Here is a 23651-nt window from a genome sequence, read left to right as displayed (position 1 = left end):
CTTGGCTGCTAGCCCATCATTCACAAAAGGAAAACCAACTGAGTGTTTTATGAAGTTGTTCTTTACTATGAAACCAAAAATGGACTATGCTTTTTAAGATTTCGTGAGCCACTGAGTCAAAAAGAGGATATATTTTAAATACCTGAGCAAAAACTAAAGAATAGGCAGGTTTATTCAGAAAGTAGTTTATAGGAATCCAGATGACCGAGGTAGTGGTGGTCACATCAATTTGACTCTCAAAAAAACAAAAAAACAATAACAGGACAAAACAAACTACAAACTAAAATAAGAATAAAACTACCTAAGATGCATGGACTTAACTAGAAGACACAACATGCCCCAAACTTCAAATTATCTGTAAATAATAAAATTAACACCAAATGTCAGCAAGCAACCTGTTATACTGCTGCCATAAGCCTATGGACAGAATCAAAGTGGTCTGGAAACTTCCGCATGGCAGAGAAAACAAGGAGCTAATGGAGGGTCTAGGACCAACCTAAAATCATCACTAGAAAGAGAAAGCGCAGCCTACACCTGTGAAAAACATTCCTTGATTTAATGAAGGGACTATAGTTTTAGAGTTCTGTGCCAGGTTGAGGCAGAAGAAGGAAATCAGACAAGATTCTTCTCAGATACCGATAGCAATTATTTTAAATATGCAGCATTTGGACTCCTTTTACCATCCTTGCTATTCAAATGGACATAGAAACAGTAAAAGAAATCCTATAACTATACGATACAGACAGAGTGAACGTTGTGATTTGTAGCCATACTTTTAGTTTTATTTCTGTTTTCATGGCACAAATTCAGCAATCCCCTGCTATATTTCAGTTTATCAATTAGGCTGTTTGAGCTCCCTTGAAATGCATGCTTCATGTTCTTAAAGCGATACTAATCTCAAGATATTCCGAAACAGAAACTATATCCTAACCTCATCTTTGGTTTGGGAAGTTTTAACGTAACTTAGAGCACAGTTGTCCTCCATGTAATGCTGAAGCATATACAATTTTAGCTATTTGAGGTAAGTGAAATATTTGCAGTATTCACTGAGTCTCAGAGCAAAGAGATAAGGACTCCTGAGAAAATACATGGGGCGCCTGGGTGGGTCAGTGGGTTAAAGCCTCTGCCTTCGGCTCGGGTCATGATCTCAGGGTCCTGGGATCAAGCCCTGCTTCAGGCTCTCTGCTCATCAGGGAGCCTGCTTCCCTTCCTCTCTCCCTTCCCTTCCTCTCTCTCTGCCTGCCTCTCTGCCTACTTGTGATCTCTGTCAAATAAATAATAAAATCTTAAACAAACAAACAAACACTGAGAAAATACAGCAACCATTAGAATCAGAAAGTGGCTAGAGCACACCAATCCCAACTGCCCTATACTGCCAAAGAATGTCCCCCAAATATTCCCTATTTATCCTAACCTCTGTTTCATCCTATATTTCTATACATAGGGCTGATGTTCAGCTGCTTTATGCCAAAAAAACTACACTAGTTATTTACAGCTGCTGTCCACTCTGATTGGCCTCTCTGTCATTCTAAGTATCAGCACAATCTATACCTTTTATACTATGCATTTGTTGTAACACTGTTTGGAACAGAAAAAGGAAAAACAAGATATTTGACTCAAGGGGTGACATTAAGATCTTTGAGACAAATTCATATCACAGAAAACATCTCTAACAGGGTACAATACATGCATACTAACAACAACAAAAAGGGTAAATCTCTTTACTGCTCAGTAAGCATATATATCTTGTCTCTCTACCTACGGTATCATCGTGGTTGTGTAGTACACAGGTTAATAAGCTTGATTTAAATTCTTTATTTAGCTGTGTTATTTGCACTATTTCAGTTGTATCATGTGCAATCTCTTGACCAAGCCTACTTTTAAACTCTGTATAGTATCATTTTATACATAGTCTCCGCTACAGAATTTATATTGCTTATCTCAGCAAGAGATTGTGTGCATGGAAAGATTAAAAACACTGATTAGCTTTCTAATATTTTGCACTTTTTGAAATGTTTGTTTTTTACATGATTCTATTTAAAAGTTTATGAAATACTGAAATAAAACCATATTGACCAGTAAAAAAAAGAAAAAATATATATATATATGGTGCATCTTATATATGGGGTTTAGGTTTGGAAGTCTGTGGATAAGGCAAAAATTACGTTTTGTCAAAATTACCCTTGAAAATCCCAAAAATCATCCATAAAATTGTGTGTACCGAAATCGTCAAACCTAAAACTATGTTTTAATTTTTATAAATATTAAAGTTTGAGAATCACTGAGCTAGGGAAATTAAGGGATAAATCTGTAAATCGATGCACAGGCAAACCACAGGACTCTGTGAGATCTAACAAATGTCAGAGACTGGTGCAGGGGGATGGGGTGCATTCTAAAGGACTGCAACTTCCCTGTAGTATAACAATAGTCTCTTTTAATATTAAAGCTCTATAACCTTAGTATATGTTAATGGATGTATTAGAAGGATTAAATAAGTAATTTATATGACAGCATCATATGGGGCTAGCCTCAAGCTCTTGCTCATAACCGTTTGTTGCATTTGAATACAAATATTACTTAATCAGGGCATATACACACTGGCTTTTGTTGTTGCTAGTGTTTGTTTTTTTGAAAAGCCCAGTTGTCACTTCCTATTCTGGCTCCATGCAAGAACTTTCACACTCTTCTTGTTTGACATTGACCCCTTCCTACAGAGGGCAGAGGGAGAGGGGGAGACAGACTTTTGGTGGGGTAATATGTGCTGTGCAGAAAAGGAAACCCTAAGTTAAGTGCTCATATGATGATCACGAGGGCCACTCTTGGGCTGAAATCATTAGAGCAACACAACAATGCTAACTATATTTCTCATATACTCAGGTTTTGGAAAGAGAGTAAAATCCCTCTGGTAACATCAGTCAAGCCTTACCTGATCTATCACCATACAATTAGCGTAAACTTCATCGCCACCATTCAGCACCTCAGAGAGCCGGCCTGCCCCAAAGAATGTTGGGGGATGCTTGGATTTTTTGAAGACATCAGAAGAGTGATCTAGAGGAAAAAAACGACAAGAGGACAGAAAAAAGTAGATGGGATTTATTTTAAAGTCAAACTTTACCTTCTTCGTTTTTTTTTTTTTTTTTTTAGATTTTATTTATTTATTGGAGAGAGAGAGACAGAGAAAGAGAAAGAACAAGCAGGAGAAGGGGCAGAGGGAGAAGCAGATTCGCTGCTGAGCAGGGAGGGAGCCTGATATGGGGCACATCCCAGAACCCTGGGATCATGTCCTGAGCCAAAGGCAGATGCTTAACCAACTGAGCCACCCAGGTACCCCAAAATCATTAGATTTCTGCTTTCAATTTCTAATAAGTAAAACTAAAATTCACTTCACTTTATCAATAACTTGGAAGCATTCATGATTGTCTTAGAAGCCTCAGGGCCACTGCAGTGTTCAGGCTCCATACCCTTTATTAATGGACCAAAGACAGTACACCATCTAGGAGTTCTGAATGAATATGCATGCTCTTAGAGAGTTGCTTCTTTTTTAATTATCAAAACGGTTTTGCTTGCGTTCATGTTCTCGGCTTTGTTACAAATAGACGACGTCACTCAAAGTTGAGTCCCAAAGAGTTGTAGAACTACTGGACTTGTAGGGAACAGAAAGTTGAAGGCAACAAAACACAGTGGAGCCAGAATGCCTCATTCCAGTGATTCTGGCCCAATATTCTTGACAGAGTTTCCTCATCTATAAAAGCAATTTTCATCATGCTTTCCCTGTCATGGAAAATGAGGGTTAAAGGAGCTCAAACATCCAAAGCACTAAATACATGCCTAGGATTTAGCAAGAGCTCAGTAAATATTAGCTATCACTATTACTACATTTTGTTATTAGCAGTTATTTCAAGCATGTTCAGTGTGAGGCTACTGATAGTAACCGAAACCATATCAGTGTCTGTGAATGACTTTAATGGGAGGATACAAAGTTGTACTTGTAGCAAATGTCATCCTCCCTGACATTCTGGCAGGTGTTCTCAAGGACACAAAAGGAATAGTGTTGCCTCTGTTCTATCAGAAATGGCCCTAATCTCACCACCCACCCTGTGTCATAGCATAAAAGCCAGGTAAGTCCATGGGAGTGAATCAGAAAATGAAAAAAAGATTAGTAACTGTTGGGTTGATGTACTTCTGCTGGAAGACGTTAAAAACTTACAAAAATATATCAACTGCATGAACCAAATGACATTAGCTTCAGATTATCTTAACCTATCTGTTAACCACAGAACACCAAAATGAGATTTCATCAAGCTTCTCAAGTAAATATACAGTGGAAATGGAAACTATTTTCTTATATCCATAATATCCTCTTTTATCAATTTATATAGCTAGCACTATGACATACAAGTCCACAAATACTTCACAAGTGCGACCTTTATGATCAATTACTATACATTATGATTGTAATTACAAAAAGTAAAAGCATATTCCGAAGATTATAAATCAAGAATGTGATAAAGCACTTTCAATGTGTACTGAAGAAAATATGTGCTTAAATGTCATTTTATAGAATGTTTAAAAAACAGTCATGGATAACTCAGCATGTCCCTCTGAAACATAATTAATCCAGTTTAACTGCTCTACAATGGGATTTTTTTTTAAAGATTTTATTTATTTGAGAGAGTGTGAAGCAAAAGAGAGAGAGAATGAGAATGCAGACAAGTAGGGGGAAAGGAGAGAGGGAGAAGCAGGTTCCTGGCTGAGCTAGGAGTCTGATGTGGAACTCGATCCCAGGGCACTGAGATCATGACCTAAGCGGAAGGCAGATGCTTAATCGACTGAGTCACCCAGGCGCCCAAACTGCTCTACGATGTTTTAAGTTTACACACTGTAACACACCAGGCATTTCTGCCATTATAATTGGTAACTTCGGCCAAATTGTTTTTGTTAATTTGTTTTCTTTGTAATTTGATCAGCGTTTTAGAAAACATGTAATTTGTTAAAAAAAAAAAAAAAAAGATGGGTCCTTAATCCCTTATCTCCAATTCTGAAATCTAGAAAGCTCTGAAAATCAAAACTTTTCTTCATAAATTTGGCTCCCAAATATATTTGGTGCAAAATCTGACCTGAACCCCAAAAGGCCATAGCTAGTTTTTATTAACTTCAGCTGGTGTGAATGTTCATACATTTTGCTTTAGAAATCTTACCACACTGGATGATGGCATTGATAGTCACATCATATGTACTATGAGCACTACGCCAAAAAGATCTGAAAACTCTAAATTCCAAGACAAATCTAGTCCCAATAGTTTCAAACAAGAGGCTGGATCTCTATGTTATTTCAGAGGATATTAGACCAATATTTCACAAGATTTTATCATTCCTCTGCCAAATTCACAATTTTGCCATATCTACTTACTACCTGTGCTATATTTTCTCTTGTGCTTGTTTTTAGATTGACCCACCCTTTTTTCTTTAAATAAAATGAATTTTAAAAGAAATACTTTATCCTCACTATAAACAGAAAAACAATATTCCCTGCTAAAACTGGAAGAGAACTATACAGAACAAACGAGCAAAACTACCTTCTGACTGAATATAGTTGCCAATCAAAGCTGAGGGCCTACAAGGGCTGCTGCTCATTGTCATGAAGGGAGATCTGGAAAGACTGGAGAGATGTTAAAGATGCAGGGGTGTGAAAAGAACTTCCTCCTTGAATCAGCAGAAAGACCAAAAAGAAAAAGAAAAGGAAATACCTGCCTTACTGTGCGATTCAATGTCAACTAGTTTTAGGTCGGGATACCAGCTTCCAGATCAACAGCGCCCAGTAAAGTCTACTCTACACTTTGGGAAAACGGCCTAGATCTTGTCGTCATCCTGTCCCTTAGGGAATGACTCCACTGAGACAATGGATCTTGTTGGCAGGGGGAGTATTACTGTACAAAAGCTCAAGGCAGTAGTGACAATGGAAAAATCTGTGTCTTCTCTCTAGATTTCTCACCCATAATCTGCCCCGTAGATTTTCTGGCTCACTCAGAGCAACAGTTTATAAGATTGGTCCAAACAGTCCTTTTCATAGAACTCTAGAGCATCCATAGCCTCCTCTTGCCAAATGACACCAAAGGGTAATCAGATGTGCAAATGAACACAGATGGACAAACCAGAAGATGACAAACTTTTTTTTTTTTAAGATTCTATTTATTTATTTCACAGACAGAGATTATAAGCAGGCAGAGAGGCAGGCATAGAGAGAGAGAGGAGGAGGAAGCAGGCTCCCTGCTGAGCAGACAGCCCAATGATGCGATGTGGGGCGCGATCCCAAGACCCTGGGAACATGACCTGAGCCGAAGGCAGAGGCTTTAACCCACTGAGCCACTCAGGTGCCCCAAATTATGCTGTTTTTAAAGCATTTATTCTTAGCAAAAAGTTAACTTTATTTTTTTAAAAAGTTAACTTTAGGGGCGCCTGGGTGGCTCAGTGGGTTAAAGACTCTGCCTTCGGCTCGGGTCATGATCCCAGGGGCCTGGGATCGAGCCCCACATCGCATCAGGCCCTCTGCTTGGCAGGGGGCCTGCTTCCTCCTCTCTCTCTCTGTCTGCCTCTCTGCCTACTTGTGATCTCTGTCTGTCAAATAAATAAACAAAATCTTTAAAAAATTTTAAAAAAAAGTTAACTTTACAGGTCTGTTGATAACATTTATTTTTAATATGTGGCAGACCATATTTCAAAGGCAGTATAAGAAGAACCAAAACTCATCTGCATCCAAATGGCTGAAAATTTTAAATCAGTAAAGAACAATGCACTGCAGTCCATATGAGCAAGAGCCCTGGGCTGCTTGAACTCCAAGACCTACTCTACCATCTATTTGCTGTGTGACCTTGGGCAAGTTACTCAACCTCTCTATACCTCCACTTCCTGATCCATAAAATAGGGATGAGAATATATCCCATAGGACGATCAGAAGGATTAAGTGATTTAATATTTTGAGTGGACATCATGTAATAAAAAGTAAGCCCTATAACACGCTTGCTGTTATACTAGTAAATGAGGTTGTCTAGTTTTGATAGTTTACCATATTTTTGATTCTTTTAAAAATGATTTCTACCCTGGTTGGAACTTCACATGTTTCAAACCAACCCTAGGAAAGTGGAATGCATAAAACATTCCATGTGCTACACGAGGCACTTTTAAGATGTAACTCTCTTATTTCAGACCTAGCTCATGTTAGGACATTTTGTAAAATCCATCTCGGAAATGGTAACCAAAAAACAAAGTCAAACTGCCTGTAAGATTTACCTCCAGTGAGTTGAGGATAAGACCTCATGAAATGGGAGATTATAACAGAAGCAGCAAAGAATAAAGTCAGACAATCAGAGACAGTGTTTTCCAAGAACAAAGGGAGGATTTGAGAAACTAGGATGTCCCAACATGATCAGATGGCCTCTGGCCAGGTTCTCACTGCAGAGGGAGTGCCTAGAGGATAAACAGCAACTCCAGGGGATCCCCAGCTCTCCTCCTTCCCATTATGCACATTGCTCTATAATGTGACCTACAGAACTCTACAATGTCTCCCCAAAGCCAAAATTGGCATCGGAGCGTCTCTGCTATACTAGACTCTTCGGTCAGGTGGCAGGAGAGACAACAGAGAGTAAATGTATTTCACCCATAGAAAGAAGGAGAATTAATAAGGGGGAGAGGGAAAAGCAGCTGCAAATGCCTCCCTTTTTTCCAACATCCACAACTTACCCCCCCACCACCAAAATGGGCAGGAAACAGTTAATAGCACAGACCAGCCTAGAGCCTGGGCAACCTGGGTTCTGCTGAAATCCAACCCTCCCTCCCAAAGCTAAGGGCCTTGCAGCTTAAGGAAAATGTGGCCTATTTGCCTGGTTATGTAAGAGACCCACGCCCAAACATAAACCAACACAGTGAAGGCAGTCTTTTGCAAACCTGCTGCTGACCTGGTTTGGCCCACTCTGGGTGCCAAGCTCTTGCCTGCCAAAGTCAGGGAGGGCCTCTCAGTCCACGTATCTCTTTACAATGGTGGGCAGATTGGTTTGTTTCTTTCATTCATTCATTCATTCATTCATTCATTCAGTTGTGCTTTAAACCCAGCAGACTGTGAACCCAGAAGAAGGATCTATGGAGAATGACTAACCACCATGAGCTGGGTAGAGCATATTCTGGAGTTCAGTTCCCGGTGCTCCATAGAAACTGTGCCCATCATGACCTAGGGATCGGTTCTCCCTGCTAACCTTAGGTGACCTAGGGTGGCACTGGACACTGCTGATGGCTTCCTTTTCCCCTTGGCTTCCAGGACACCTGTCTCTCTCTGCCTGGCCTTTACTTCTCAGTTTCTATCATCCTCTCAATTTTAACGCAGGTTACAGTGCCCCAAGATCCATTCCCAAACGTCCCTCTCCCTCTCTCCCTTCCTCCCCGTACATTCCCCAGATCAACTAACAGCCCAGCATCATATGCACTGGTATGATGATGACCCATGTAGTCCCAGAGTTTTATATCCACTCCAGACCTCTCCCCTGAATCACAACCATCTCCTTAACATCTCCGCAAAGCTATCTGGCAGCAGTGAGCGCCAAACTGAGCTCCTGATTTTTCCTTTCTGCAACCCCTCCTCCCAGTCAAGGGCAGTCCCTGGACTGACCTCGACTGTTCTCTTTTACAACCAAATGAATCTATGTTTTGACCTTTTCTTATACATCCACCCACTGCCATGATGAGGCAAGCCACCACCGTCTCCCGCTCACACAACTGCAAGACCACGGTCCCCTAACTGTTCTTGTTGCTACCACTTCACCCTTGTTAACCCGTCCTCCACAACATACACGGCAATCATGTTACAAAGAAGATTAAGTCACATCTTGCCTCTGCAAAACTCTCCAATGGCTGCTCCTCTCATTTTGAGTAAAAGCCAAACTTTGCCACAACCTACACTGCTTTACTAAAATGGCTCCGGGATGCACTTTTAACATGGATAGTGTGTGTTTGAGGAAAGTGTTTCCTCACACATCCAAGCAATTCTGACATCAACTGGGTGTCTGACAGACAATTCAACTCAATTCTGACACTTTCTACCTGGAGATAACATCAGATTCCACAGATTAAGGGTTCAGTCCTATAAGACTGTCCACCCCCACGTTCAGAAGCCAGCCACAAGTCTAGGTCGTTACCTATATTTCTGGCCAACTGACTATAAATCAGACATTACCATGACACCCTCTCCTTAGGTTTGATTCATTTGCTTGAGAGTTTCAGAGACTCAGAGTAACATTTTACCAATTAAATGGTTCATCTGAAGAGGCTGTAACTCAGTAACAGCTAGATGGAAGCAATGCAGAGGACAAGATATGAGGAGAGTCCATGCTCTCTCAGAGTATAAAGCTTTCCTGATACCCCCTCCTCATCTAGAAGCTCTCTGAATCCTGTCATCTTGGTTTCATTATACACATGTGATTGATGAAATCTTCAGTCATGGGTAATGGACTCAATCTTCAGCCCATCTCCCCTCCCCAGAAGTGAGGGTGGGTAGTACTGAAAGTTCCATCCCTCTAATCAAATGGCTAGTTCTCCTGGCAACCAGCCCCCAATTCCGAGGTTCAGAAGTCACCTCATTAACGTAGGAGACACCTTTATCACACTCATCCCCTAGGACCTTCCAAGGGTTTTAGGGAACCCTATACCAGAAACAGGAGAAAGACCAAATATGTATTTCTCTTTATAAATCACAACGTCATACTTACATAACCTGTCCCACATCTGCCCTCACCCAACCTCTCTGGAGCCTGCCAACTACTCTACTCCAGCTACACTGGTCTTGCTGTTCTATGCCTCAGGCCATTTGCACTTGGAGTTTTCTCTACCAGGACTGCTCTTCCTCCCATATCCTGATACTTTGCTTCCTGACTTTCTTCAGCTCTCTACTCAAATGTTATCTTATCAATGAGCCTCTCCCAGGCCATTAGGTATATAAAATAGCAACTCACATCCAAGACCTGCTTTATTATCCCTTATGCCACAGATCATCACCTAGCATCTTATGTCTTCACTGTATATTGTGTTACCTTCCACTAAAATGTAAAGTCCATCAGAAATGTGACTTTGCATACTTTGTTCACTATATCCCCAGGACCTAGAACCATGTCAGGTACATAAAAGATTCTCAGTAAATACAATCTGAAGGAGTAAATACTTTCTCATCAAGAACAGAAACCTTGTCCAGGGTACAACTGAGTCTATCCCCTTCTGGTCTGACAAATTTCCTCAGATTCTGGAAGTTTTCTTGTGAGTGGCCCAAATGTTCTTGCTCTACTCCTGGTTGGGAAGGAAATGCTTTCTTATTTCTCTCATTCATTCAACATTCACTCATTCTCTTTTCCAACATTTACTGTGTGACTATGAACTAGCAGCCACCATGCTCCATGCTAGGCCCTGCCCAGGTTCCTCAGTCTCCATCTAGGACTTTTAAAAACATCCTTAGGCACAGTGCTCAAAGACCACTTCCCCAGGAGGTCCCCTGACAGGTCTCTAAACAGTCAATAGGCTGTCCCCCTTTTCTGAGCCCTTCCTGGCTGTTACCTCCATGTGTAGTCCTGTGTGATCTAACACACTCCAGAGATAAAATTTTACTTTGTTCCTCCTGGTAGGACAAGTAACTTCCTGGTTGGGGTCTGAGCTAAAAATAGCTTCTCCTGCTATGAGAACAATGGCAGGTGACACCACCCAAAATGCCCCCTGGCAGAAGGAGCCCAAGAATGCCTCTTTCATCTCCTTATTTAAAAAACCATGGAATCACTCTTTTAGTAAAGGAATAATGGGGTGACCAGGCAGATTTGCAAGGTAAAGTTACTAGGAAGATGAGGAAAAAAAAAAAAAAAAGATGTAAACAAAAACAAACTCATAAAAACAGAGAGGAAAAAACTCTAGGTACTCCAAGAGTCAGTATCTAACACCTTCTCAGTATGAGTTCATCAGGCAAGCCAACACCACTGTTAGAGCCGATGACCACACAGTGCCTACTCTGAACCCAGCACTACCTGACTTCCGTGTATTAACTCATCTGATCCTCAGAACAATCTTCTAAGGCAGTACTATTTAGTATTTCCATTGTGCAAAGTAGGAAACTGTGGTCCTATTTAAGTAACTTCCCCAAGGTCTCATCACTTAGTCAATGGCAGCTCTACCTAGGCACTCCGCTAGCCGGTCCAAAGTACTTTATTTTAACAATTGGGCTTACTGAGTATCCCATCTGAACTCAAGAAAATGGCATCTGAGCAATGTCTGGTATTTTCCCATGAGGAAGCTGCATTGTGTGACTTGTGCCTACGTGTCTTTGCTCACTTCCTGGGCCCATGCTCTCTGCCTCTGGAGATCTGCGGCCGGAACACGACAGTGTGTCTGGCTGTGAAAACATTCATACGACAGTGAATACACAATTTCATTTTATTTAGCCACATGCCACACGAGATAACAGAGAAAAACTGGAACCATACACTGAAATGTTAGCTGCTTCCTTCCAGGGGCTGGCATGCACGTTGTATTTAATGGCAACTCTTTCTATTTTTCCTGAGTTCTAACCACCACCATTTTTACATGTAAGACAAAAGAAGAGACAGGTCAAGTCTTCAGAACGTGCCTCCTCTGTCAAAGAACAGCTGTGGAATCTCGGGCAAAATACCAGGTGACCAAGTAAATCAACCAAATCCAATAATACCTGCATAAACATATTAGCTGGAAATGTTTTATGCAAGAGGACACAGTATTGTTTCTGCCCATCTGCCAGCCCTACTCTCCGTAACCACAGGAGGCACTATCATGGTCGTCTTGTAGACAAGAACGCGGGGGCCCAGTGAGAGTGACTAACCCACGGATGTTATTAAGTGTTAGAACCAGAACATAGTGCTGACAGAGACAGCCTTTGTCACTGCAGTACACCGTCCTCAAATTCCAAAATCGAAGTGAACCTTTGCCAAATTCTGAAACGTACAGAGAGTCCTTTCTGCCAATGGTCTTGGTGTGCTCCAGGAGAAATGAAAAAAACTCACACTCACAAGCGAAAAGGAATGTTTTCAGGGGTAAACTGTCGTTTATCTCCTTGCTTATTCTTCCTCTAAGTTTCTCTTAGGATTTTCCTGATATTAGTCTTGGCCTGGAACATCTCTCGGCCTCATTCTTCTGAGTTGGACTGGAAGTTATAGAGAGGATCCATCCAAATTCCAAAATTATCCCCAGCCAAGGAATTTCCTGTGGGTCATGTGTAAACTGAAGTTACTCTGAAGATTTAAGTGTACAGCAAGACACGTCTGTGAGAATCCAGAGAACCTGTGTCTCCCAAAATAGACTGGTTCTAACATGGATCCAAATGCCTAATTCACTCTCAGAACTTGCCTCACCCTCCTAGGATCCTGTACAAGGAAAGTGAGCCCTGGGGTGAGATCAGGCCTCTCAACGAGTTCTGTGAACAGGTAACAGCTAAGGACAGAAGCGAAGGGTTTCCTCAGAACTGCAGCTTAAAATCCCTTCTAAATAACAAGTTACAACTTGGTACTCTAAAATCAGATCCTAAAAGAAGCCCTATTCTGCTGTTTTAAAAGACCTAATTATCAATATTATCCAAGAAGAAAACAAGCCTTTTCGCTCATAATACACCAGAGGCACGGGGGCGGGGGGGAGGGAGAAGGGAGAAGAGAGCAAGAAAACATGGTCCTTGGAGAACAACAATTTTCTCCCACATCTTTCCAAGTTCTCATTCCTAATTATAGTAGCACAAAGTAGCCTTCGAGATGACACGGGTTTATGTGTGCAAAAGGACTCTCAAATATGTAAGCAACTTTTTCCCTCCTCTGTTTCCCCCAAGATATCAAGGAGATGTTCAGTCATGTGTTGTATATAGACTGGTAGTGATTAGACTTAATCAGCAATTTCTTTCCTTCTTTTCTTTTTTAAAAATTTTGTTAAAGATTTTATTTATTTATTTGAGAGAGAGAAAGAAAGACAGAGACTGAGAGAACGTGTGGGAGGAGGGGCGGGGGGAAGCAGACTCCCCACTGAGCAGGGAGCCTGACATGGGGCTCCATCCCAGGACCCTGGGAGCATGACCTCAGTTGAAGGCAGACACTTAACCAACTGAATCATCTAGGCACCCTCCTTCTTTCCTTTTTAATTTCTTTTTCATTATTATTTTTTAATCTCTATGCCCAACATGGGGCTCAAACTCACGACCCTGAGATCAAGAGTTGCTCGCTCCTCTGGCTGTGCCAGCCAGGTGCCTCAGCAATCCCTCTCCTTCTTGATGCACCTCTCTAAGGCCTCTATCAAGTTACTCTACAGAGGGGAACAATGAGCAAGCTGAAGGGGAAAAAAACTGGCACATTCTACAAACACCAAGATATAAGTGAAAGACCTCAAAGAAACTGTTGAGACTTTGACAAGACCATTTCTGGTGACTGTAGGAAACAACAACAACAGCAACAAGAAACACACACACACACACATACATATTAACTGGTGAGGAAGATGTTCCTGGAGGTTGTCATCACAAGGAATCCTATGAATAATAATCATATCCTGCGGAATCTTCTAGGAACACACGGGCACATAAAAATGATCAAATCCAGTTCAAAAGTCCCAAGGAGCTCCAATTCTGTAGCACCCATTTCCAGAGCTATGTGTTTTTACCCCCACCCCTTAATATCCTAAAGAGCAACTCAGTTCTACTATTGACAAGAAACTATGCGAAAGGTTGCACTTTGTTTTGAGGGATAATTGACATTAGTTTCAGGTGAGCAATAATGACTTGAGATTTGTATATACTGCAAAATGATCATTGTAAGTCTAGTTAACATCCCTCAACCTTGTGAAGTGAACTTTTAAGATCTACTCTTTCACCAACTTTCAAATAACTCTCACTTATTTTTTGTGTCCTCAACAAGAACATGTGGAAGGAAGGAAGAAAGGAAGGAAGGAAGGAAAGATGGATAAAAGCCAAGCAATGCCTGATGTTCCTTCAGATCATTCTCAGTTTCTCCTGGTTGGGAAACTCTCCTGCATCCTGTTACATTCTCCTGAGCAATTCTGGGCACCTGTGGGTGGGTTAGTATGAATGAGAGCTGGATAAGATACTGGTTATGATTCTTAGGAGTTTTCACTGGCAGGGACAACAGAGATCAAAGAAATGAGATGTGTAGTTTCCCTGCCGGGGGTGGGGCATACAGGACAGTGTGATAGGCCAGAGCTCCTCTGAAGGCAGGTGGGTTTTTTGTGATTTCACACGGGGCTTGAAGGAGACCACCTTGCAGGCTGCCCCACAGAATCATGGGGAAAACCACAGCCGGGAACACTAAGTAGGAGAGTAAATTCAGGCAACAGGGCCAGCAAGGGCCAGCTTCCCAGGGCTGCTCCCAGCTGCCTGAATGGTGAGAATGGATCCCTAAGATCCCACAGGCTTGTGAGAGGTATAATAATGGCAGACTATGGGGTGCCTGGGTGGCTCAGTCATTAAGTGTCTGCCTTCAGCTCAGGTCATAATTCCAGGGTCCTGGGATTGAGCCCTGCATCAGGCTCCCTGTTCAGTGGGAAGCCTGCTTCCCCCTCTCCCGCTCCCCCTGCTTGTGTTCCTTCTCTCACTGTGGCTCTCTCTTCAAATAAATAAAGAAAATTTTTAAAACATAATAATAATAATGGTGGAGGACTTGTGGCCTACCATGAAGCCTGCCATGGCCCCAAGGGAAGGACCCTGTAGCAGATATTTTTAGACAATTGTCTGAGCCAGCAGTCTGGGAAATAGGTTCCAAGTTTTCTATAGTATAACAAGGGTGAAGCCAAGTCAGTGAAGGAGAAATCGCCAGGAGAAATTCAGATGAATACCAGGGAGAGGATCCAATTGACGGATGTGGGTCACAGGTCATAATACCCCAAAACAAAATACTCATGTCTCAGGGAAGAGCCCAGGCCTACAGATCTGCAGCAGACACCTGGAGGCCCCACAGGATACTCAAAGATGAGGCCTCTTCCTATCCACCACCAACTGCCCCCTACCCTCACCAGAAAATCACATTCTGTAACCGCTAGGCCAGAAAGAGGAGGAACAAGAAGACATGGCACAAACTGGATATTTTACTTAAAGAGACTGAACAGTTACCAAAAATAATGGTTTTGATTACTGCATCAGACCAGGTTTAATGCATTAGACTAAAATACACCCTTTCTTCTCCCTACTGCTTGGAGTATAGGACTTTGTAAGAAAGAGCAGATCTATTATGAACAAAATTTTTTAAAAAAAGAGAAAAATCAGTAAGTATGTGAGTGTACTATGAGTAAACTTGGACCACAATACACTTACAATATTTACTGCTTGCCTTCTGCGATCCAGCCAACAGAGGTGTGAAAATAGGTCACCTAGGCTCTGTCTTCAAAGAATTCAGGGTCTTAGGGTGAGACACTCAATATTTTCTGTGACGCACGAATGAGACAGTGATTATAAAAAGATGCAAAAGCCAGAGAGGCACCAAGAATAGAATGATGAACTCAGGTGCACACGTCTATTTCCCGCAGCATTATTTACAAGAGCCCAAGGATGGAAGCAGCCCAAGTGTCTACTGGCTGATGAGTGGATAAAAAGATGTGGTATATTTATATAAGGGAGTATTATTCAGCCATAAAAGGACTGAAATCTTGACATTTGAAACAATATGGATGGAGCTAGAGAGTAAAATCCTCAGCAAAATAAGTTGGTCAGAGCAAGACAAAGACCATATGATCTTAGTCATATGTGAAACTCAAAAGACAAAACAAATAAGCAAAGGAACAAAAAAGAGAGAGAGACAACTAAAGAAACCAACTCCCAACTATAAAGAACAAACTGATGGTTAGCACAGGGGAGGTGTGGAGGGCATGGGAGAAATAAGGGATGGGGATTAAGGAGTAATACTTATCATGATAAAGAAAAATAAGTTTAAAAATTTTTTAAGAAAGAGAATGATGAACTCAGGGCATGAAGGGAAGTCTTGCAGAAAACAAAACAAAACAAAAAACACCTTCAAGCTGCACCTTACAGGATGAGTGAAGATTTCTTGTCAGAAATGAGAGCAATAGGCACCTGAATTTGCTAAAATAAAAATAAAAGGGGGAGAGAGAAGACTTACTGAAAACGTGTGAGGACATGTCACAGAACCACAGGAATTTAACACCCAAGCCTTGAGAGTGAGGCACCTGGACAGCAACAGGACCTCAGGAACAGAACAAGGGCCTGGGCAGGACCCTACCCTACAAGTACTTCTCTCTTCATATGTTTGTAGCTTTTCCTCCTACCACAGACTGCTCTCTCCCAGTGAATGGCTTCCATTACTGCCTTCCAGCACCACCATTCATGAAGGGAGACATGTCCTCCCAAACTCCAATCTCAAAAATCCCAAGGCCAGACTCTGACTGGCCAAGAAGGGTTGCTATGATTGACCCCAACCTGAGAGAGACGCCCAACCCATGGCACCCAAGCAGGAAGGTCACGTGAGAAGGTGGCAGCATCACTGGGATCCACGGCCAGAGCAGTACAGGGCACCCTCTCTAAATAATCTGAATGCTGTTCAGCAAAGGGCAGGAGGCTCGTAGGCACACAACAAAAATCATCTAGGCCAATGCAGTATTTGGCACCTCTCTACATTTCCACAACCCCGTTAAGTCAAGAGTGTATGAGCCCGGGCTATTTTCCATCATTTTAATACATTCTATGTATGACTAACTCTGCCCCATTTGCTTGGAAGGACCACCTGCCTATTAAAACCCCACTAGTTCACCACAGGCTATTAAAATGACATCCCTTTCAAGCTGACATTCCTTGCTTCACCTTGAACCTCAACAGTAATTCTTCCTGACTTCTCCTCTGGGATTCATCACTTTCTGGCTTAGTATATCTGAATAAACAACTATTGGTTCTTGCCCCAGACTGAAGTGGTAGGGAAGAGGCCCTGAACACGGGATACGTGGAATAGTGCCTTCCTTCCATTATAGCGGTTAATGCAGAAATACATCTTGCCCAGGAATTTAAGCTAGCCAAGAAAAAAAAAAAAATCAGTTTCACGTATTTGGCTAAGCATTTGTTGAACTAAAGGGAGCCCTGAGGAGTATACAGCTATGTTGTTTGGCAAGGGGCTTGTCATCCCCCCCCTTTCCCCTGCTGACCAAAGTAGGTTTCCAGGCAGAGTCAGAGATGAAACTGCCCTATTCTCAAGGTAAACACTGTCTTCATTGTGAGCCAACAAAATCTTGGCAGGTTATGTCACCTTTAAGAAAACGTTTCTCTTCCTCAATAAGGATTTTTGTAGTGGCTTATTACCCCTGCGGTGTTCAGGCATCCTTTGGGGGAATTCTGGAACTGAACACACACATGCACATGAAACTCTACCTGTGGGTCCAGTGAAACTTCATGAAAGAAAGAAGGGAAAACACAGCAGAGAACAAGTAAGGCCATGAAATAAAAGTAATTCACCTTTGAAAATTATTATTCAACCTTCTGAAATGTCATCATACTTTAAATATGCACTGTGTCCGGGAATTATTTTTCAGACTATGTATCTGCCCTCCTAAATGAGCATCCAGAAAAGGCCAACACAGTGGTCTGATGATTCTCATCTCCGTCCCCAGCAAGCTCAATTCCTCTAACTTGATCTTTCTGTGACAAAACTGTGAACCTTCCAAAACATACTGAAAGCTCTCTCATGCCATCCTTTTCTCAATTCATCCTGCCTCTTCCTCTTCTCAGTCAACGACCCAGCGCTGCACACATCTGTCCATCTCTTCCTACCCAAGGGATGATGTGAAGCAGGGCTATATACCTAGGCATATGAGTCTATCAAGACAGAGGAATCTACCACTTTCCTCCTCCAGAGTTTTCACCACCACCTCTTTTCCTAGTCATAGACTCAGAAGAGAGGGAGAAGCTAGAATGGTGAGACAAAGTGGCACCCTTCAAACATAAGTAGCTACTCAGTGAAGTTCATTATCCCTTCCCTCTACTAAGAGGTGGTACAACATACTGGGAAGAACGAAACCTCTCAAGTCAATGCCTGGTTGTAGGACTGGCTCTTCATTTATTGGCCTTTATCTTGGACCACTCAACCTCCCTACTCTTGGGCCTCAGAGCTCGCAACTAACAAATGAAACTGACAACCACATCCCTCTAACATACACACCTTTTATGACCTAACTCATATGAAAAACACTTTAGTTGGATGTCACTCATTTATTCATTTTCCTTCCTTATTGCATCATGGTAACTGGTCCTTGATTTCCTGGCATGGTCATAGGAATCACTTTAAAACTCGCTGAATTTCACTTGCCTCGCTTATGAGACAGGGGAATTATCTATCTTACAGAGATATTTTAAGAACCATACACCCTCAATTTAAAGAGCCTACCACAGCTTGGTAATCAGTGGCTATGATGGCTAATAAAGCACCACAAAAATCTTACTTTGACTATGGACAAGATGTGGTACTTCCTAAGCCCTCCAAGGTTATAAAGCTTTCTGTGAAGCCCAGCCTCCTTCATCAACTGCAGACTGGTTTTGCACCAGCACATGATGGGGAAAGGCCCTCTTCCACACTTTATATCATAAGAGAGGCACAGGATGCAAGCTGGAGTAGGCAAGAGGGACAGTAGTTGCCTAAGTGTATGAAAGGCACTAGGTCCTAATGATTAATATTAAAGAATGCATTTTAAAGATCGAAGACTAATTATGGCTAATTTAGGTAAGGTCCAATCCCTGCACTTTTTAATCTTTGATTTATAAACATTAATTTTCTTGGTTCAATCTCCTACTGAAACCAACAAAACAAAAGTCCAGGCATTCCTGGAGTCTCTGAAGCAGAACGGTCATGGATACTAGCCCACTCCAATCATTAACCACAAGGTTTCCAGTACAGCCTGTCCTGAGGAATGACAAGGGGCAACTTTCGAGAATCCCAAGATCTTTCTGAAGGAGCCTGGTTTTAAACACTTTCACCCTCTGCTTATATCACATTCCCTTCTAGACATGGTCACTTCCAAAGGCACAGTTTCTAAGTTAATGATTTTCTCTTCCATTCTGACGGGAGGAGGATGAGAAAACACTAGATTCACTTTTTAGTTGATGTCAGTATTGGTGGGTTTCTGCTAATCTAGTTTCCCCTTTTTACCAAACTCCCTCTATTTTCACATCTCTTTAAACAAGCCAGTAGTGAGTCATGTATGTATGTCTATCAAAGAGCAGCAATATCAAGAACAGGATGGAGTATTAAAAGAGAATACTAACAAGGGGGATCAGGAAAGAGAAAGCATATTGTGAATAAAAGAGAATATTTCCAACAAAATATGAGAGGTTTAGCTATTAAGGCAAAAAATCCAAGGCTTCAAAACCTCCTTCCTGATTTCCCGAGTGACCAGAACTTACCTTGTAAGAATGACATCGGTGCTAACTAGAAGAATGAACATGATATACAAGCCACCTAGGTTTTAAAGACTGACAAAAATCAACAGATCATCCTATAAGAGAATGGAGACCACAGTTCCAGCACAAACAGGCCACTGGGCTGAAAAATCCAGTTTCTTGGTGCTTCTTCCACTATACAGAGGCAGCATGTCTGAATCCTATGAGATGTGGGATCCATTCTTAGTGCTAACATCCCTATAAGCAGGGACAGTATCTGTCTGGTTCACTACTTCACCCCACCCTCTAGGACAACGCTTGCCATTCTGGAAATGCCTGTTGAACACATGAACACTTCCCCATCACTTCACCTCTTCAGACTCATCACATTCCTCTAGAACATGAGGCAGGTAGCCCAGGTCATCCCTGAGGCCCACAGTTCTGGGACCCTGCCTAGCCAAGAGGGCAGCACCACCAAACCCACTCTTCACAACTGGGCCATCATCATCTAGCAAAAAAGGAAATGGGGGACTCAGACAATTCCCAACTCTCTCCTACCAATGTTATTTCCACTTATCGTTTGTTTATTAGCTGCAATAGTTAATTATTTTCAAATCCCAAGTACCTGCTTTCACTTGAATTGAGTTTATGTTATGACTTCTTGCTGTAGCTCAAACTGGCTGCGCTCCCAGTTTAGATTTCAAAGGAGAGCATGACTAATGCACTCCCTACAAAACCACTGGACTCCCGAACTCCTCCAATGCTCTCCTAATCATTAACCCCACCTCTCCCCAAGTTGTTAGATGAGGCAGGCCCCCAATGACATAGACATCCAGTCAGTCTGCCAGGGACAAAACATATGAAGATCATTTCCCAAACTGAAATGAGTGAGAATGAGGGTGAAGACTTCAGACTTACGGAGCAGCAACCTGCCTTCCAGCTGTTCCCACTGGACCAAAATATTTGGCCCCAATAATTAACGACGTAGTGTATCCCCCCCACTTTCAGAATTTAGAAGTTTTTAAAAAACATTATTTGGAAATAATTTCAAACCTCCAGAAAAAACAGAAGAAGGGCATAAAGAACACCAAGGTATCATCTTTCCCCAGATTTACCTATTGTTAACATTTGACTCCATTTTCTGTATGTGTCTGAGCTTGCTTTTACATGCATATGCTCATGTTCTCTGTTCCATAAAGTTTTTCCTCCTGAACCATTTAATGGTAAGCTGCATTTATCATGGCCCCTTCACCCGAAGAAGAAATTCGGTTTTAAAACACAAGAACAGAAGGACGCCTGGAGTCGGGGGGAGCTCAGTTAGTTAGGTGTCTGCCTTTGGCTCAGGTGATGATCTCAAGGTCCTGGAATCAAGCCCCGTGTCAGGATCCCGGCTCAGGGGAATTCTGCTTCTCTCTCTCCTCCTGGCTCATGCTCACTCTTTGCTATCTCTCTCTCTCAAAAATAAATAAATAAATAAATAAATAAAATCTTTAAAAAAGGGAAAAAACCCACAACAGAAAAGTGGAATGTTGGGCAACATTTTTAAGTCCCCAGTAATAGAATTTCAAGGATGATAGCAGAGCAGCATAGGGAATTTGTTCAGGTTGAGGATTTCTATGACCCCTGGATGTGTAACCAATCTTATTCCTGGGGATTACCTTGATTCTAGCCAAAGAGCAAACACGCAAACACACCACACACACACACAGACACACACACACACACACACCCCTCTATTTAATTTTAGAAGGAAAAAAAAAAGACCCTTGAGGCAAACCAGGTACGTTGACAACTGCCAGCCTCCATTTTTCTCATCAAAAAGCTGGGAGTAATTCAATAGGTCATGCTGTTCTGGTGAATAGAGAATTCTGCTCCATAAGGATAAAGCTAGAGACAGCCCACTTCCAGAAACATCCCTTCTGCCTTCAAGTTCATGAAAATGTTCCTTCTTCCTTGAATTAAAAACAACCACATAACTCCCTACACATGATAATGAACAGATGGGTCCCTGACTTTCTTGTTTTTGTGAACTTCAGAAGGCAAAAGGATGGGGAAGCGGAGACCGAGGACACCAGCTCGCTCCTTGATTTCTAAGGCCTGGATGGCAAGAATGAATTTGTAAGGGGGGAATGAGTGGCATCCACACACTGTATTATTAAACAGGCCACAAATAAATGACTTTTTCCTTTGGCAGTAAAGCCTTTTGCGTACTTGGTAATTACTAATAAACTTTTTAATATAAGACTAAATCCCCTAGAGATACATGGGGTTTTTTTGTTGAAATTACTTTCTTAAAATCCCTTCCTTGGAGCAACTATAAAATCAATAGTCTAAAATGGAACAATCTGCTTGGGTAAAGAATTTTTTTTTTAAAAATTAACACCCGCTCCAAAACACAAAAGCAGCAGAGACAGGGGTGGGGGGTGGGGGGTGTATCGAATATGTACATAGATCTCAGAGTCAACAGGACTCTCCATTGCCAAGGTAACTCCCCACAAAGTGAATCTGCAACATTTCCCTTGTACCAAACCCCCCTCCTTTTTTAAAGAGAACTGCACGTGTACAATACAGCACAAAGGCAGACTCAAAGTGAAAGGAACCGGAGAACAAGCAGGTTTACCTCCGGAGCCTCTCCGCAAAGAATTTTTAGAGTCTGAGAGTTTTATACAATACATGTGTAAACTTGCACTTCATCAGAAAACAGTCTGGCAAAGCGACAAGGAAAAGAAAGGTAAGAAGACAAAGCTCCCTGGGCTTGGCTCAGAGGGAAACAAAATAAAAGATCCCAGGATCTACCTTGCTTGGATGCCCTCCGCCGAATCTTCATTTTCGGGAAGGAAGGCCATGAGTAGTTAAAAGGGGAGTCGGAGTCAGAATCCATCTTTTTGTTTTGCTTCAATCGATAGATTCAACAGTGGAGACTCAGGAAGAACTCGGGGGCGTCCCCAGCCAGGAGGCGAGTCTCCCGAGTCTCCCGTGTGATGTCAAAGGAAGGAATGGGGCTGGGTGAAAAGCTCCCGCACACGGGGAGGGAGAGGCAATAAATGTTTTGCTTCCTTCAGGCGTCCAGGCATGTAGACGGAGAAGGAGGCTGTAAATATTAAAGCCAAACTAGGGAAGTAAAAAGAGAGAGAGAGAGGCAGCTGAGAGTCGCACTGGTACATCACAGTCCTGTTATTCAAAAGGTCACTGGGAGCACATGAATCATTAACTCCCCTCTTCTCCTGGCTGGAAATGGAAACGAAGAAGGAAGGTAACTGTGAATTCAAAGACAGCTGCCTGGCCTTCAAGAAAAGCCTCCAAATGCAGGCACATGCTTTGTTCTGGAGCTAGAGAATGGTCTCCGAAAAGCCATCCTGCACAGGGACATCAAGGCTGAGGGTTCCAAGTGGGGACAGCCAGAAACCTCAGGACACTGACAAGTAAAAGCCAGCATATTCAGGGTGGGGAGTTTTCCAGTGAAATCACTTCTTTTACAGGACTGACAGTACAGGCAACTTTTCGGATGCTAGGGTCGAAACAGCTTGTATAATTCCTTCCACAGTCTAGTCTCTCCATCCCTTTAAAGCTCAAGTAGTTGGAAGCTTTAAGTATTTCAGAGAATTATGCTCATTAAATACACAAGAAGTCATCTACTCCTTTTCAGCACAACTGGGGCATTTTGCTTCAATCGTCACCAAATCTGGCTGTCAATCGTAAGGATTTGGGTACCCGAGGAGCTTGGCTCTAAACCCGCAGTCCTTCTCAACAGAGCTAGTGACTAAATCACCACAAACCAAGAGTTCTTACTTGGACCCCAGTCCACATGAAGAACCCTCTGGTAATCAGCAGTCAGGAGAAGCCCATGGCCACCGCCCCCTGGAGTGGGCCACTCTTACTTCCCTGCTCTCCACAGGCACACGCAGAAGCTCAAGCACAGCAGCCAAGATCTCTGGCAGAAAAAAAGCACACCCCAGGTCTCAGAGCGGAGTCTCTCCTTAAGCATTTACTTAGTACTCTTGATAGCAGGAAACAGCGTGTCTTCTTTTGTGAGCTCACAGGACACCCAAATAAACTGAGACGGTGGAAACGATATGAGGGTCTGTACGACTCTGCAGATCCAAAGCCCAGCACTATGTGCCTTCATGAACATTCCTCTCTACTCGAGGGGTACCTGGGGGCTCAGTTGATTAATCAAATGCCTTTGGCTCAGCCTGTGATCTCCAGGTCCTGGAATCTTCTGGCTCCCTGTTCAGTGGGAAGT

The 23651-nt window shown here is 42.3% G+C and overlaps 1 protein-coding gene across 7 annotated transcripts in view; it reads right to left on the bottom strand.

Moving 5' to 3' along the window:
• Window positions 1–23651, bottom strand: part of ARHGEF28 (Rho guanine nucleotide exchange factor 28) — a 321385-nt gene that overhangs the window by 98931 nt on the left and 198803 nt on the right. For 6 of the 7 annotated variants that reach the window (XR_009354003.1, XM_059175234.1, XM_059175237.1 and 3 more), the window contains one exon: window positions 2927–3048. Coding sequence is in view for 6 of the 7 variants with exons in the window: in XM_059175234.1 (XP_059031217.1) it covers window positions 2927–3048 (122 nt within the window). In the remaining variant the exon portion in view is untranslated. Of the gene's footprint in view, window positions 1–2926; window positions 3049–22204; window positions 22457–23651 lie in introns of those variants that run through there. The other variant, XM_059175238.1, reaches the window with a different exon arrangement.

This window comes from Mustela lutreola, chromosome 5, assembly GCF_030435805.1.
Source record: "Mustela lutreola isolate mMusLut2 chromosome 5, mMusLut2.pri, whole genome shotgun sequence".
Lineage (NCBI taxonomy): Eukaryota > Metazoa > Chordata > Mammalia > Carnivora > Mustelidae > Mustela > Mustela lutreola.
Note: the sequence above shows the minus strand (reverse complement) of the source record. Positions and strands in the feature narration are given on the sequence as shown.